The 16241-nt window shown below is 56.4% G+C and overlaps 2 protein-coding genes across 6 annotated transcripts in view; both read left to right on the forward strand.

The window, feature by feature from the left end:
* The window catches only part of LOC117883591 (lysosomal alpha-glucosidase-like), a 25575-nt gene extending 11299 nt beyond the window's left edge, over positions 1-14276 (forward strand). For all 4 annotated transcript variants that reach the window (XM_034783033.1, XM_034783035.1, XM_034783036.1 and 1 more), the window contains exons 4-20: positions 1104-1269; positions 2718-2814; positions 4130-4249; positions 4548-4666; positions 4755-4886; positions 6038-6148; positions 7214-7327; positions 7864-7948; positions 8504-8621; positions 8971-9104; positions 9579-9730; positions 10000-10148; positions 10601-10742; positions 11641-11739; positions 12151-12315; positions 12761-12907; positions 13603-14276. In XM_034783033.1, the coding sequence (XP_034638924.1) occupies positions 1104-1269; positions 2718-2814; positions 4130-4249; positions 4548-4666; positions 4755-4886; positions 6038-6148; positions 7214-7327; positions 7864-7948; positions 8504-8621; positions 8971-9104; positions 9579-9730; positions 10000-10148; positions 10601-10742; positions 11641-11739; positions 12151-12315; positions 12761-12907; positions 13603-13665 (2113 nt within the window). In that variant the 3' untranslated portion in view covers positions 13666-14276. The remainder of the gene's footprint in view (positions 1-1103; positions 1270-2717; positions 2815-4129; positions 4250-4547; positions 4667-4754; positions 4887-6037; positions 6149-7213; positions 7328-7863; positions 7949-8503; positions 8622-8970; positions 9105-9578; positions 9731-9999; positions 10149-10600; positions 10743-11640; positions 11740-12150; positions 12316-12760; positions 12908-13602) is intronic.
* A 1744-nt stretch (positions 14277-16020) lies between these two features.
* INTS1 (integrator complex subunit 1) overlaps positions 16021-16241 on the forward strand; it is a 40325-nt gene continuing 40104 nt past the window's right edge. The window contains exon 1 of one of the 2 annotated variants that reach the window (XM_034783585.1): positions 16021-16096. The gene's annotated coding sequence lies outside the window, so the exon portion shown is untranslated. Of the gene's footprint in view, positions 16101-16241 lie in introns of both variants that reach the window. The other variant, XM_034783586.1, reaches the window with a different exon arrangement.

The raw sequence follows: 16241 nt of genomic DNA on the forward strand, positions 1-16241 counted from the left end.
GGTTTGGGCGGGGAGAGCATGAGCTTTGCTGTGTCAGCATGCCCTGTAGGCTGGGGGAGACAGCTGTTCTCCCTCTTCCTCCTTCCTCAAGAACTGAGGTTTCAGATACCGTGGGGATGGGCACTTCCTGGGCCTGGGTAGAAAGAATGCAGGGTTGACTCTGGGAACTTGGTTAACGTTGTCTTGATGTGGCTTGGCACGGAGAGGAGAAGAGTCTGTCCTTCTGCATTTACCATGTGCTTATTTGCGTAATGTGTTAATGACTTAGTGATTGTCTGGTGCCTTCCAAGTGCAAAGCATTGTGTAAGTGCTAAGTGGTATTGTTTTTACGCTGCACACCAGGTGGCATGTGGGGTGCAAGTTTGGACTGGGGCCAAATATGCTGGGGAAGAAATCAGTGTGAGGGCTGTAAATTTGGCTCTTTTCTCTCACACTCACACAGGATTTGCTGGGGGAAGGGCCAAATGCCGTCCCGGTGTAAGTATGTACAGATCCATTCAGTGGCATTGTGCCCACACCCTTAAGCATGTAGCCAGTTCTAGTAGGACGGGGTATGTAGAGAAGAGTTCAGATTCACCACCCTTTCCTTATTTTACTGTTGTTTAAAACTTTGTGCGTTTGCTAACCTGGTCCTCTTGGGAGTAGTTTGCTGGTGATTAGACAATCAGGAAATCTCACTCCTGTGTTGTTTCTGTTGCGTAGAGGGTTACATATAATCTCTGAGGAGACTTTTCTTGGCACCTTGACTTGAAACCTAACCTCTGGATCAGACTGAGTCATGCTGACCTTTGGGCCAGGTTGTGCCCTGGCTCTGCATTTGGCTGGGATAGGAGAGTTCACTCAAATTGCTGAGCCATGGAATTTGTAACAGAATCTAGGCGTCTGTGCGCCGGGGTGGGTGATCTCTAGTTTGTGCAGAAGTTTGAGATCCTGGAAGGAAGGTGCCGTGATTGCTCTTAGCAGCAGCAGAGGAGCAGACTGACATTGTTTTAATGATATTTGTCCTCTCTTGCTCTGTCCTTCCCTTGCTCCTGCTCTGTCCCTCATCCTGCTTCTTGCCCACTTTTGTATCTTCTCTCACTCCCCTCCCGCCACCCGTCCAGGTTAAACACGACCGTGGCTCCCTTGATCTTCGCTGACCAGTTTCTCCAGATTTCGACCATCCTCCCTTCCAAATTCCTCTATGGCCTCGGGGAGCATCGGAGTAGCTTCCTGCACAGCCTGGACTGGAGCACCCTGACGCTGTGGGCCCGGGATGTCCCTCCCACGGTACCATTGTCCCCTCGGTGATGCGTGCAGGGCCAGAGTCTTGCTATTTCAACTCCACTGTTGCCCGTCAAAGGTTCCCCTTAGTGTAACAGGTCCAACCTGCACAGCTGCCTTACATAGAAGAACTGTGTTTGCTTCCTTCCATAGCCCAGGTCAGAACCCGGCATCAGGTTATTTCTGAACAGACACATGACCCCTCTGTGCTCTGGTGTAGCGAGTCCCCTCCTGTGCTGGTTTGGCAGCCCATTCTCTCCCCTCTAGAGCAGAGAATGCCCCTCTTCTGGGAATGGCTCTGTGCCACTCTGGTGCACAGAGGTTTTACCTCTTCCCAGTTCCTTTGGGAGTGTGATGGGTGGAGTCTGACTACTGGCAACTCCTTCAGCAGAGCTGGGTGAGTCTCGGAGGAAGACAGAGCTCTGAGTGTTTTAGACCCCGAGTAACTGAGATGTGGGCAGGCCAAGAATGTTATGGTGTCTGTTAAGTCTTTAACATGCAAAGGAAGCCCTCGGTACATGGGCTTCCCCCTGCCCCTCTCTGTGGTTAACGTGAGGGGTTACAGGAAGGCCATGCTGGGATATGAAATCTTCCTTACCTTTGATCAGGTTCAAAGGCGACCTCTCCACTCAGCAGCAGAGGACTCTTGAATCCCCACAGGCTATTGAAACACCTCACCAGCTTAGTCTGGGGTCTGTGTTAACAGACACTCCCCATCTGAGCAGAGTTCCTTTCGGTGTGGGACACGGCCCGTTGGGGATGGAGCTGAGACCCAGCAAACTTGGGTCACATAGGAAGGAAACATCTCTTCCCTTTGGGTTTCTCTCGCCCTGTTTTACCTTTGTGTCCTTCACTCCCCTCTAGCTCTGTTTAAAGATGACTGTGTCCCATACACGGATTTATTAATCTGTTGCCATGGGCTCACATGGCAGCCATTTGTGTCTTTGCCACTTTGAGAGAAGTATGGTAGTTGTGCCTGGCTGCCCTACTTCTGCATAATTCCCTTGCTTTAAGATGCCTTCTAGAAGGCCCTTTGTAGCTCATCCTGTCCCACTCCATCACCGATCCCTTCTATTACAGTAGCTTCCATTTTTGTTGTTGTTGTTGTTTTTGTTTTTTTTTTTTGTTTTTTTTTTTGCTCTTCTTTGCTGAGAATACGCCAAGCCCCTTTGGCCTTCAGATGCAAACTTGGCAATGATCCTGGCTGCCCATTGCCCCTCTCTCTCCAGGCTGATCACGACTGTCCTACATATGGGTGACCAGAACTGACATGCCTAGTCAAGATAGATCTAAATTACACTGAGCCAAGAGGGTCCAGAAGGCATCTGTCAACTGCTCCCCATGGCTCATAACTCTCCTTCCTTAGACACCTCCCTTGTTATCCATTCCGCTTTCCTTTGGGTGACCCTGACGTATTGAAAACAAGTCTCTTATCAGACAACTTCTGTGTGCAGGAGTCATACAACCTCTATGGAGCTCACCCATTTTACCTGCTGATGGAGGAAGAGGGAGCTGCTCATGGTGTTTTCCTCCTGAATAGCAATGCAATGGGTACGTGCTTTCTTATGCTACATTGGGGTGGAGCCGGTGTTCAGGACCTGCCGAGGGAAGCCCCCTGCTTCACCAGCCTGCATGCCCTGACGGTGGCATCTCATAGATTTTGGTGCTATTCCTAATCACTAGAAAAGGGGCCTGCTGGCTTTGGGAGCTGGAGCTGACCGGGTGGGGGGGACTGACCTGAAGTGGCAGTTCAGGAACTCGTGGCAAAGAGAAGCAGTAAAAGAGAAAGATGTGGTTTCGTGGCCCCTTTATTGAGCCAGACATCTGTTTCCTGGCTAAACTTAGGCTCTTTAGCAACTGTCAAGCGGTTTAACCACACAGGCAGCTGCTGGATTGTAGTCTGAAAAGCCAGCTTCTCTCACGCCCCTGGTCCAGCCCGGTTCTCCTCTGATATCTCTGCCCTTTAACTATGGAGAGTGCGACTTCTGGCGCAGCAGGGATATAAATCTGCTGGCTGCTTTTCTCGCAGTTGTACCCTGCTGATGCCAGCTGTGGCTTCCACGGGGAGCTGCTGTAAAGCTGTTGATGCCAGCTGGGACTCCAGAACTGTGAGTGTCCTCTCACTGATGGCATATTGGTACGAGCCAGGACTCCAGTAGGGTGAGCTTCCTGATGGTAGCGCCAGGCCAATGTCAGCAAGGACACAGACACCGTGAGGTTCTTTACACCGGTGCCCTGTTAGTGCCATCTGGGACCCTGATGTTATGAGGGGCCTCACGCCAGTGCCACGTTCGTTCCAGCTGTGTACGTTTTATTGCAATAAAACTCCCAAGAATAACTGTGCAGGGAAGTGCTGTGAAAACGCGCCAACTGTATCGGAGGTGTGAGAACTCCCGCATACAATGCACCCTTTCCAGCAAAGCCCTTAGTCCAACAGAAACTCGCTCTCACGGTCAGCTCTTCATTTATCATTCAGTTCTGTGGGCTCTGGAATGGGTTCTACACTACAGAGACAGAAAGCACTATTGGGCTTAGTTCTGGAATGGAAACGGTGAGAACGCCACACTTGTCAGGTCTAGAAAACAGATTTTGTAATAATCCTTTGCACGTCTGTTGCACCTGAAATCCAGTGATATCAAATCACGCTGCAGCCTTTAAGCCTTCAGAACCCTGTGCGATATGGAGGTGCTATTACTCCCATTTTACAGATGGGGAATTGAGGCACAGGGCTATAGACATGTATTTTTGCCTATGGTCCCATTTGTCTGTGGGAGAGCCATGATTTGAAGTCAGGACTTCTGACCCCGTTTCATGCTTTAGGCATTGGACCACTGTTTCATTGTCTCTATTCTGTCACTTTCCAAAGAGGTGGCTCTGCAGCCAGCTCCTGCCTTGACCTGGAGAACCATTGGAGGAGTTCTGGATTTTTACATCTTCTTGGGTCCAGATCCCAACATGGTCATCCAACAGTACCAGCAGGTGATAGGTAAATATCAGTACCTCAGCCATTCTCTGTGCATCTCACCCCCAAGACAGCCTGTTGAATATCCGTTCCTTTGTATGCTTAGACATGCCCAGCATCTCCATCCACTGCCATCACCCTCACATTTATACATTAGCACCTGTCTCACCAGATTCATCGTGATGTCCTACGCCACCAGGGGTGTTGCCTCTTCCTCATCTCCACCAGATCCTCCCTCTCATTCAGAATTGCCCTAGTCATTACCGCCTCCATCAGGGTTGCCAAGTTCGTCATTGTCTCCATTCCAATTGTGTTGTTCCAGGTTTCCCTGCCATGCCACCTTTCTGGGGGCTGGGGTTCCATCTGTGCCGCTGGGGCTATGGGACAAGCAATGCAACCTGGCAGACTGTGAAAGCCATGAGGAATTATCAGATACCACAGGTAAAATAAATACCTGCTGTCCAGAGGAGGCTAGGCGGCTCCGCAGAAGCATTTCCACACCATGCAATTCTGCATCTTTTCTTTGCAGGATGCTCAGTGGAATGATATTGATTATATGGAAGGGTACCGGGACTTCACCTTTGATCCCGACAAGTTTGACACCCTCCCGCAGTTGGTTGAAGACCTTCACAAGCATGGCCAGTACTACGTCATGATCCTGGTATACTGACTTCCTCTGACCTTCTTCCTGAATTATATGCTAGGGCTGTTTTCGTTTCTAAAACTTCAGGCAGATGCAGCCACAGTCGGTATGTGAGACGTGTTCGCCTTGCAAATACAAACAAGAGCAGGAGCTACTCGCTGCTCCATGAGGGGTCAGGCTCCCCACCATACCTTCTGTCTATTTCAGTGAGAAACATTTTGGCACAGAGCCTCCGCTGGTGCTGATGCCAACAGAACTATGCTGATTTACACCAGCTGAGGATATAGCCCTTTAGTTTTTAGCATATGCCTTACCCTCCGAACAAGTCTGATGCTTGGCTTTGAGCAATAGCCTGAAAGAGCATCAGGTACTTTTGTGACCTTCTCTTTATCCCCTCCCCCACCCCCTTATCCCTCTCTGCTTTGGCCTCACACAGGCCTCTGCTTGGGAGGAGTGGCTAGGACCCCTGCTGGAATCCATGAGCCCGGCCTTTGGAATTTCCCCCTTTTCTACAGGCGAGCTCTAGCGACAGGTCCAGCGTTATCCCGCTGCCTTCCTGTCTGCTCTGCGTGTAAACCTCCCCATGTCTCAATCACACAAGGAAAAACCGATGCAGTTATCTGTCAATCAGTCTGATTCATGGGTTCTCAACCTTGGGTTTGTGACCAGGTCATCGCCTCCCTGCCCCTCCTACACTGGTAAATGGGAGGCAGGTTCCATCGAGACCCCCAGCTTGATGGAAGAGGGGGTCCTGGAATGGAAAAGGTTGAGAACCCCTGGTCTAATGGAGTGATTCCACTCATTGCTGTTCCATTGGCCATATACTCAGCATTGCTGTGAGATGATGCTTCCTGTCCTTGGACTTCTGGGGCCTTCCCCCTCTTTTCCTCCCTCCCCCTCCACAAAAAAAAAATCTATCTCTCTAACCCAACCCTTGATTCTTGGAGAAGTGACACTTTATACAACATTCTTTCTCACAAGTGGAAATGCTGCAGCAAATTTCTGTTCCTCTTGGTCAATTTGGCAGTAACATGTGAGCTTTAGTCAACCCTAGTTTGGTGGGCCAGGGCTCCCAGGACCAGTAAGCTATTCTCTGAGTTACCTGGGGTATATCGGTGAGGCTTCATGGACACTGGGGGGAGAATGTAACCTGTCCCATATGTTTCCAGGATCCTGGGATCAGCAGCACTAATCCTCCTGGTTCTTATTGGCCTTACGATGAAGGCTTGAGACGTGGCATATTCATCAATACCACTCAGGGGCAAACGCTGATTGGACAGGTAAGATGGGGGGAGCCACTCGGGTGAAATCCTGACCTCACAGAAATCTATGGGAGTTTTGCCATTGGCTTCCGTGAGACCAAGATTTCACCCCTAGAGTTGTTAAGGGTAAAATAATAAAAATAATGGTCAAGTGACCTTTCTGTCCTGTGTGCTCTGGGGCTGAGTCTCTCCTTAAGTGGATTGACATCACTGGGAATTTCATTTCTGTAAAGAGGGCTGAATAGGCTGTGTGGGGAAAATACTGAGCCGGATTCTGATCTCACCCCTGTGTGACTCCAGAGTGACCTCTTGGGATCAGTGGAGTCACATGAACACAAGTGAAGTCAGAATCTGTCAGTCTGATTTTCTGAATTTCTCCCTATTTCCGGAATGATGAAAAATAGCCCCCAGTGTGTTGCTCCATTTATTACCCACAATCCAGTGTGATTTCTGATCCAACTCACCCTAAGCTTCTAAATTATGGGCTCCTATGGCACACCTCTCAGTCTCTCTTCAGTACTTCAAGAAAGTTTGAAAAGCACTGGGAAGAACAGATGATCGTTATGCTAAAAATTATGGGCCTGATTCCCCATGGGTGTAAAGTGCTGTGAAATCCAGACCCTTCCCTCCCTCTGAACAGGGTGGTACTTTACACCTGGTTTGTGCTTGCTCTGCACATGTGTAAAGAATTACCCAGGGTGCAAGGCAGGGAAGAATCGGGCCCCATATTTAAAGAACCATCGGTCCCATTGTTACTACTGGCACCTTAGAATATTCAAGCTGAACCAGAAAAATCAAATGGGCTTTTCAGCAGCAGTGCTGCCCGTCCACCATCTGCATTTTAAATTCCACCTTCTCTACAGGGGAGAAGGTGGAATTTCAAAAGTGGACCAGGCTAAGTCTCCAGCTCCAGCCACTAGTGGCAGATAGGAAGGTCAGTGGTGCATTAACAGGTGGAGGGTGGCTGGACTGCCAGCTTTGCAGGTGTACAATAGGCTGTGATTCTCTGAACGCGCTCTGTTCCTTGGTGCAGTTGGCCAATGAGAGGTTCACAGAATGTGTTATTTTCTGGCCTTTCCATAGGTGTGGCCTGGCCTCACTGCTTTCCCTGACTTCTCCAACCCAGACACTTACCAGTGGTGGCTGGAGAATCTGAACCGGTTCCATGCTCGCGTCCCCTTTGATGGGCTTTGGATCGTAAGTTCCTCCTTACCTCTGCTGGGTCTGAGCTACAAAGGCAGGGGCTCTCCAAGCTACTCCCTCATGTTCCCCCCAGCATAGTGTATGTCTCACTTATCCCTGAAGCTTTTGTACCTCTCTGAGCTCCTGTTTTTCCAGTTTCCTTGTCCTTGACAAGCTCTGTGTCCCTGAAGGCACGTATACACTGGGAGACACGTGTCATGTGCGTCCAGTGTAAACTTTCACTACGCTGGATAAAAGGGCGCTAGGCTGCACCTTGTTCCAGGTACTGAACATGCTGGAGTTTAACAGGTCAGGACCACGATGCAGTTAGCTTCCCAAGTCCAGGGGTGGATTAGGACTCCAGCTGAATGGCTCAAGAAGCAAAGACAGCCATGGAGCAGTCCCACTGGCTCCTTGTGGCTTTGGCCAGGTGGGTGGTCCCATGGGGGTATAGGTGAGCAGCGTCTGGTCTCTGAGAAGAGACCAAGCTCCCAGCTTGATAATCACCAAAACCCTATGAATGAAATTTCAACTTGACTTTCTCTGTCTAGGACATGAATGAACCATCCGACTTCAAGGACGGGTCAGTGGATGGCTGTTCCCCAGGGGAACTTGATAACCCTCCCTACGTGCCTGGTAAGAGGGGAAATAAAATATAGGCTGTGCTGGTGTAAGCAGGTGTAACTTCCTTTGGTGCCACTGGGAGCTGGGCCTACCTACACCATGGCTTCATCTGACCCACAGGTTTTAGCCTCTGTATATGTGTACAGGTGTGTAAGTGTACATATGCATGTGTGCTGTCTGTTCTCTGACATGCCTTTAGCACAGCATTTCCAGCACTCGGGGTTGGCACATGGGCTCAGGTTTCAAACCCAGGAACCTAACTGTGTATTCAGACACCTGCATGACCAGTTTTAGCCCTTAAGTGTTGACTAAGGAACCTAACCATTGATATACCCGCCCAGGGAGACAGCTGGCACAGGAACCATTACTAGCTCTGTCGGCTTTATGCCCGTGCGGGGCTCCTCACTGGCTGCTGATGGCCAGAATCTAGCCCCTTTGTACCGTATGAGCAGCCTGGAGATCTGGCCCGAGGCTACTGAATAGTGTGTGAGGCACAGGTAGCAGTGTCTGGGTGCAGGTGTTTGCTGCACAACACTTCTTCTCACAGCCTCTCTCCCTCCCCATCAGCCGTGCTGGGCGGGTCCCTCTCTGCAAAGACCGTGTGTGCCTCGGCGAAGCAGAGCGCCTCCATGCACTACAACCTCCACAACCTCTACGGGCTGATGGAAGCCAAAGCCACAGCTAGGTAATGGCCAGCGCTTGCTGGGCGTGTGTTGGCCCAGCGCCTCCAGTGAGCAGGTTCAAGCCCCGCGTCAATGAACGGCTCCACAGAACTGTGTCCGAGACACCAGCGTGAGGCGTCCCGCCCGCAGGGGGCTGGTCTGTCCCCAGCGCAATGGCTCCAAGCTGAGGTTTGAACCCCTGATCCGGGTTCCCTCGCCTTGCCAAGCTGTGGCTGGGTCTCAGAGCTGCACCGGGTGTGGAGCAGGGGCTGGCTGCTACCCTGAGTCACTGCACTGGCTAGGACCTTGGTTTTGAGTCTCACAGCTGCCCCTGCCTGGTCCCGGTGCCCAAGTCTCCTCCTTGTCTTCCAGCGCCTTGATCCAGATCCGAGGGAAACGCCCGCTTGTGATTTCTCGCTCCACCTTCCCCAGCCAGGGCAGGTACTCGGGACACTGGCTCGGTGACAACAGGAGCAAGTGGAAGGACATGTACTGGTCAGTCCCAGGTGAGTGGCTCTCCCGGCAACAGGCAGGCCTCTCACAGATACTAACCTTCACCCTCAGAGACTGGCCTGCGTCTTCCCTGGTCATGATGGCTCTTCCCTTCCCACGTGCTGGGCAGCGGCTCCTCCATTAAAGAGCCACGGGAAATTGCACCTTATTGCTGGCCTGTAATTGAGATGGGGCCTTTCCCTGTTACTGTCTGGGAGGGCAGCCGAGGGTCTGGAGCCTGCTCCCAGCTCCAGGACTGGCTGTGATGGGAGCCGGCTGCCAGCTTGCAGGCATCGTGGCAGCTTTTGGTCCTGTGGTGAGTGAGATGTAGCCGCCCTCCCAGGCATGTCCCCAGGCGTGTACGTGTCACAGTCTGTACAAGGAAACAGCACGGGGCATTGGTCTGAGTGTTGTCCCAAGAAGGATCAGGGGAGATCCTCTCCAGGTGTCCCTGGCTGCTTCTGGACTCCATGCCTCTGTGTGTGCAGGGGTGCTGAGCTTCAATCTCTTTGGGATCCCGCTGGTTGGAGCGGACATCTGTGGGTTCTCAGGCACCACCTCGGAGGAGCTATGCACCCGCTGGATGCAGCTTGGAGCCTTCTACCCCTTCTCCCGAAACCACAACACCCAGAATGAAAAGGTAACAGGGGGGCCCCTCCCAAGGGACGGCAGCACCTGTGGGGGCTCCAGAGCTGATGCTGTCCCCAGAGGGCTGCATTCAAATGGGGGAAGGGCCCAGAGCAGTACGGAGAGGTCACTGTTAGGTGGGGACAGGGGGATGGTTGCTGCTGGGAGTGGGCAAGGGGTGTTGGTCGTCCGTTCTCCGCAGCTCCCTGGGACAGACTCTTGGTAGAGCCCGTTTGTCCATCTGTCCTGCCTGTTTACACTCTGGTTGTCTGGCCTGCCCAGGCCCAGGATCCGGTGGCGTTCGGCTCGGTGGCGCGGACGGCCATGAAGGAGGTGCTGCTGACGCGCTACGCCCTGCTGCCCTTCCTCTACACGCTCTTTCACCGGGCACACCTGCAGGGCCACACCGTCGCTCGAGCCTTGTTCTTTGAGTAAGAAACTCCTCTTACAGCTATGGATGGTTTCCTGCCCGACGGGTGATCCACGGGGGGGCATGGCCCCCAGACCCCTGGTGGGCATGCCTGCCTCCCTCCCCTCCCCCAGGGGAGCACAGCCCGCCTCCCTTCCTCTGGCAGGCACCCTCTGATCCGTGGGCCCCTCCACTCCTTTCTGTGCATGGGCCTGGCCCCTCCCTTCTGACCCACAGGCAGGATCCTGAGAGCTGATGCCATGGATCTACAAGCAGGCATGAAGTCACAGACCATGGTGCCACTAATCTACAGGCAGGTGCCACCCCGTTGGTGCTGAGGTGCAGGCAGCAAGTGGAAAGTGACTGTGCTGTGCTTGAATGCCAGTTTGGGGGTACTGGTCCAGTTCAGACTGCAGGGCCCAGAGGTCAGTGGCATCAGCAGCTCAACTGCGAGGTGCCCTCTTCCTGTTGTAGGTTTCCACAGGACGTGATCACGTACTCGATTGACAAGCAGTTTCTGTGGGGGCAGAGCCTGTTGGTGACGCCTGTGCTGGAGCCTGGAGTGGACTCTGTGATTGGCTACTTCCCCAGAGGGGTGTGGTACGATTACTACACGGTAAGGAGCAGTGCATGCTGGGAGGCGGGACAAGGTGGATTTGTGCATTCCCCTACCCAAGGGGTTTGGAGACCCCGGCTGCAAAGGGCCCCTCACCTGACAGAGCTCTGCAGCCTGTGAAAGCAACCGGGATGCCGTCTGCATCAGAAATCAGAGCAGGCATGGGTCTCTGTGCCAGAGGGGATGGGGTGGGCTGTGGGGAGGGAGCGGGGCAGGAGTGGCCAGTGCACCTCCAACCTGCCCTGCCTGTCGATCTGCTCTTCCCTGGGATGGAAGCTCACAATAGCCTCCTGTCCTGTCCTCTGGGCTTGGCCATTGAGGAGAGCAGGAATCAGAGGGTCAGAGAAGGTCCTTCCCAGACAGTCACCCGCAGACGAGCAGGTGGGCACTATTGCCACCATCAGAGACTGCAGGAAACGGTTATGGCCACAGCCTCGTTTCTGAGCATGCCCTCCTGCCCTGTGTGTGTCTGTGCTCCCGCCTCTGCCCTGTGCGCCTCTGTGCTGCTGCCTCCGTGCTTCCGCCTCTGGATTCTGGCCTCTGCGCTCCCCCACCCCTGTGTGTGTCTGAGCCCCGGGCTGGTGCCCATGGTCTGCGCTCCCCCTCCTCTGCATGCCTGTGTCTGTGCTCCCCTGGATTGGTGCCCATGCCCTGTGCTCCCCATGCCGTGTGTGTGGTGGGTGTGGGATGTGCCAGTGCCCATGGCCTGTGCTGTGTATGAGTCCCAGGGCCTGTGGCCTGCTCTCCCCCTGCCACCTGTGTGTGGTGGATATGGGCCTGGCTGGGGCCCGTGGCCTCAGGGGGTGGGAGGGTGGTTCTCCAGACCCGTGGGCAGACGGCCTCTCCCTCTTGCCCACCCTGCTGCCCACACCCCGTGTGTCTGTCGCTGCCTCCGCAGGGCTCCTCTTTGAACAGCAGTGGGGAGAGCCTGAAGATGGCTGCTCCGCTGGACCACATCAACCTGCACGTCCGGGAGGGCGCCATTCTCCCCACCCAGGTGAGGCTGCTCCCCCTGCTGCATCCGGAGTACAGGAATAACCCTTGTCCCACACTCCAGATCCCTGCATCTGGCTGCCTGCTGCCCAGCTCCGGGGCACGTCAGGAGAGTGGCTCGCCCCGCCCAGGAGGCGCGGGACCGTCTGCAGCACCGGAAGGCTGCCCTGGCAGGGCTGGTCTCCGTGCTGCAGCTGAGGAGGTGACGCTCCTAAGGGGTCTGGGTCAGGAGCTTTCCTGAGGAGCCTCCCTTGGCACAAACTGGTGGGAGGGCGGGGGCAGGATCCGTGCTGTCTGGGCCATTGTCTCCACTCCATGGTGTATTCACTGCCATGGCCTGCCCCATGGCCGGTCCTCTACACCTGGAGCCCTCAGCGGAGTGCCTGGTCTCAGCAGTTGCTCTCTTGAACCCCAGAAACCCGGGAGCACCAGCTGGGTGAGCAGCGGGAACCCCCTGCGCCTGATCGCAGCCCTGTCCCAGAATGCCAGCGCCTGGGGGGACCTCTTCTGGGATGACGGCGAGAGCCTGGACACCTTCGAGAGGGGTGACTACTCCTATCTGGTGTTCAACGTCACGCAGGTAGGGGGCCCCCGTCTCGGGGGTGGAATGCGCTGTGTCCCTCCCCTCCCCCTCCCCACAAGCCACAGGCCTGCTCTGGCCCCAGACAGCTGGAGCTGCCTGGCCCACTGTGGGGGTGCAGATGGTACAGCATCCTCCTGCCTGAATGGGGCTATGGTGTGGACTCGGGTCTCTGGAAGAGGCCGGCCGGGGGAGCTGGGATTGGGGCCTGTGGCCGGTGCCCTCTGCTGGAGAGTGCTGGGCTCAGTGCCCGAGGGGCTGGGGGCCAGAGCAGCCGGAATTGCACACGTCGGGGCGGGGACTATGTGATAGCCAGGCCGTGGCCAACAGGAGCAGTGGAGGGCTGGGGCTGCCCTTGGGCGTGGGGGCGGGTGCTGTAGCCGTGGCTACCGGTGCCCACGTAGTCTGGGCGACAGCAGGCCCCACCTTTCGGCATCTCGCCTAGAACGTCTTCACCTCCACTGTCCTTCACGCCAACGTGGAAGCCACCTACATCACTGTGGACGTGCTGAGTGTCTATGGGGTCCGGGAGAAGCCCAGCAGGGTCACTGTCAACGGCAAAGAGAATCCCTTCTCCTACCTGGACAACCAGGTAACCCAGCCCCCGCCAGCGCCTGGTATTCCCCTCCCCCGCCCAGCGACGACCGGCTCCTTCCCCAAGCCACACGCTCTGCTCTGGCTCAGGCAGGGTCACGGCTCTGTCCTGCGGTCGTGAGTTTGTTGCTCTCAGGCTCACTGGCTGGGCAGGCACTCCAGCCTCCTCCTCTGCCGCCCATTGGCAGCTGGCCTCGCCCCGCCTTCCGAGCCCCCAGTCTGGGAGTTACCCAGAGAGTGCCTGGTGCTGCTCCCCGCTCTGCACGGGGCCTGTGCGCCGAGCGGAGGGAACTGGGAGAGGGGAAGGGCTGTTAGTGGTTAGAGCAGGGCAGTGGGAGTCAGGACGCCTGGGTTCCATTCCCATGCCCCAGGCAGCTAGTTGCATGGGCCCCTCTCCAGCGGAGCTGTGAGCTCAGCTCGTTGTTTGCACAGCACTTGGAGGTGCTCACTGAGTGGGCAGGTGCAGATGCTGAAGGTTGTTCTAGCCCATTGCCCTGCCCTGCCCTGCCCCTTAGCTCGGGGCTCCCCTTAGCGCCAGTCTGTTCTGCCCCCCTCCCGACCATCGGCTGTCACGTCATGGGGCAGCACGGCGCGTGCTCCAGCTGTGATGGGGGTGTGCGCCCAGCCCGGCGCTGTGTGCTGCATGGGTTCCCCGCATCCCACTTTGAGCTTGAGTTTCTTCCTCTACTGCAGGTTCTCACGGTGAGCGACCTCAACCTCAACCTCAGCCAGGGATTTTCCATCCGCTGGTTGTGACCACCGCACGCGCCTGGAATGGCTGAGCTGGAGCTGGGCTCTGGAGGCTTCTCCATCCGTCCATCTGTGTCTGTGTGGGGGGTGGGGATAGAGGTGTGGTTCTGTGCATGGGTGTGCATGCGCACACACACCAAGGCCCCAGCTGCGGGGTGCCGCTCTGGGCCACTGCTGGCTGGCTCTGTGTCCCAGCTCAGGGCTGCCTCCTGCCCACATCGGTTTGGACATAGTCTCTGGATTCCACAGCTGCTTCGTGTCCGAGCTCAGCCGGCCTGCACAGCCTGCCTTTCCTGGCTCTCCCTGTCTTGCCTTCGCCTTTCCCTACGGGACTACACCTGCAGGGCAGTGCGAGCCAAAAACTCTGCCCTGCCAATGCCCCCGAGCTCCGCTGAAGATGCTCTCTGCCTTGGCCCTTGAAACAGGGTTTATGTTTAAAGACTCGGCTGTTCCATGCCCAGGACTGTGGCTCTGGGGGGCTGGTGAGAGGCTCTGGTCAGCGAGTCTGTTCGCCTGTCTCCCGACCCCAGCACACCAATGTCTCCCGTACCCCAGCTTTCACAACCTGCTGGCACGGTGCATCCCAGAGGGCGTTAGCATGCTGGGAGGTGGGGGGGGGGGGGGCGGTGCGGCCCAACCACCGGCCGGGGCAGCGCCGACCTTTCCCCAGCCACATGTCCCTGCATCACAGACAGTACTGCAGCACACGGGGGGTGGGGAAGGAAGCACTGCTGGCAGTGCCAGCGTACACAGGGCTCCCTGGGGGTCCTGGGTCTCCACCCCTTGGCCCACCAGACCCACATGACCCTGTGGGAGCAGCCTGAGCGCTAGCGACAGTAGTGGGATTTTCAGAAGGAAGCTGAGAGCTGCCCAGAGCCGGGTCTGGCTGTGACCTGGGTGGTGGTGCTGGGAGAGGTTAGGGAAAGGCCCTGACCGCTCCTGTTGGTGCTGCTCTGTCTGAGATGAATAAAGGCGAGTGGAGATGACTGCTGTCTGGCTGTTGTTTCTGGGCCCGGGTGAGTCTGTCCTGGCATTCGCTGCACACGCTACCTGCCTGCAGTGTCCATCCCATGACGGAGACCTGTTCACTTCCCTGTTCCGTGGCCTCCCCTCCTGCCCCCTTTGGTATGTCCCCTCTGCCTGTTGTGTGTTGTCATGATGCAAACGGTGCATTCCCTGGGGTAGGGCTGTCTCTAGTGCAGGTCCGGCTGGTGCCAGCACAATGGGGCCTGATCCTCGAGGGGGGTCTTGGTAGGACCGTGATACCAATAATAATGAAACCTCCCTGAGCCAGTGGGGTTGCCCTGGCCTGAGGGTGCATGTAACAGACTCTGCCCTGTGCAACAGGTGCCAGAATCAGAGCAGGGGAAATGACGGGAGAAGCAGATTCATTCAGCAGTACTGTGCTATGCACCCTAGCAAGCTCCCCTGCCAGCCCCACTGCAGCAGGGAAAGGCTGGTCCTAGGCCAGACTGGGGGTTCACTTCCCTGCTCTCCCACAATCCCTGAGGGATCCTGGGTAAGTCATTTAGGGCACGGCTGCTCTGCAGCGGAGAGGCGCAATTCCTCGTGGGAGCAGATGTACGTGGGAGAGCACTGCTCATGCTAGCCCACTAAAAACAGCAGCAGGGCCAGGACAGCCTGGTTAGCCACTGGAGTACGTCCCGACCTTGGATGGGATTGTAGGCGGGGAGAGCCCAAGCCCCCTCCCCGTCACACTGCTATTTTTAGCCGGCTCCCTGGAGCAGAGCTAGCACCTGTAGGTCTACCCGAGCTGGGAATGACACTCCGGCCCACCCCATAGCTGAGCCCGTCTGTAAACTGGGGACAACAGTGCTGCCCTGCCTCCTGGCAGGGAGAGGGACTGAGGATTGAGCATCTCACAGTGGCTAATGCGACTACTATGTCAGGGGCGGGCTCTGGCCGCGGTGCAGCTGGTGCTGGGCCATGCATGGGCTCCCTGGCCGCGGTGCAGCTGGTGCTGGGCCATGCATGGGCTCCCTGGCCCCGGCTGCTGTCCTGCCCAGCCTCAGGTGGGTGCCCAGGGAGAGGACACCCCGTCCAGGTCCCGTGGGTTGGAGCTGCCTAGCAGCAGGGGGCGGTTCCTCCGGTTGCCCACCAGGTGGCGCTGCAGAGCTGGCGGGTGGGGGCTGGCCTGGGCTCGCGGCCCGGCGAGGTGTAGGTCAGGTGGCGTCACCCACGGGCAGCCCTTGTGACGGCTGGGGGACGGTTAGTGGCTGCGGATGCAGTTCCCGCTGCTGGACACTGGATGGCGACGCGCGGGGACCGTTCTCCCGTCACGCCACCAGGTGGCGCCCAGCCCCCTCCGGAGCCTTTGAGTCGTCGGACGGGGGCAGGCTCCGTTTTGGTTCCGGGTCAAGCACAGGGCGACAGTAGCAGTTTCTGGTTCCGGTGTAAGCGGGCCCGGCTTTGAGTGGTAGGTGGATGCGACCTGGGTCCCCCCCTCCGGGGAGCAGTGTGGGGCTGGGGGGGCGGTGAATGCCGGGGTTACCGGGGGGCTGGGTGAGTAGCGGGGGGAGGGGCGGTGTTGGGGGGCGGTGAATGCCGGGGTTACGGGGGGG

This window comes from Trachemys scripta, chromosome 10 (assembly GCF_013100865.1).
Source record: "Trachemys scripta elegans isolate TJP31775 chromosome 10, CAS_Tse_1.0, whole genome shotgun sequence".
NCBI classification, from domain to species: domain Eukaryota; kingdom Metazoa; phylum Chordata; order Testudines; family Emydidae; genus Trachemys; species Trachemys scripta.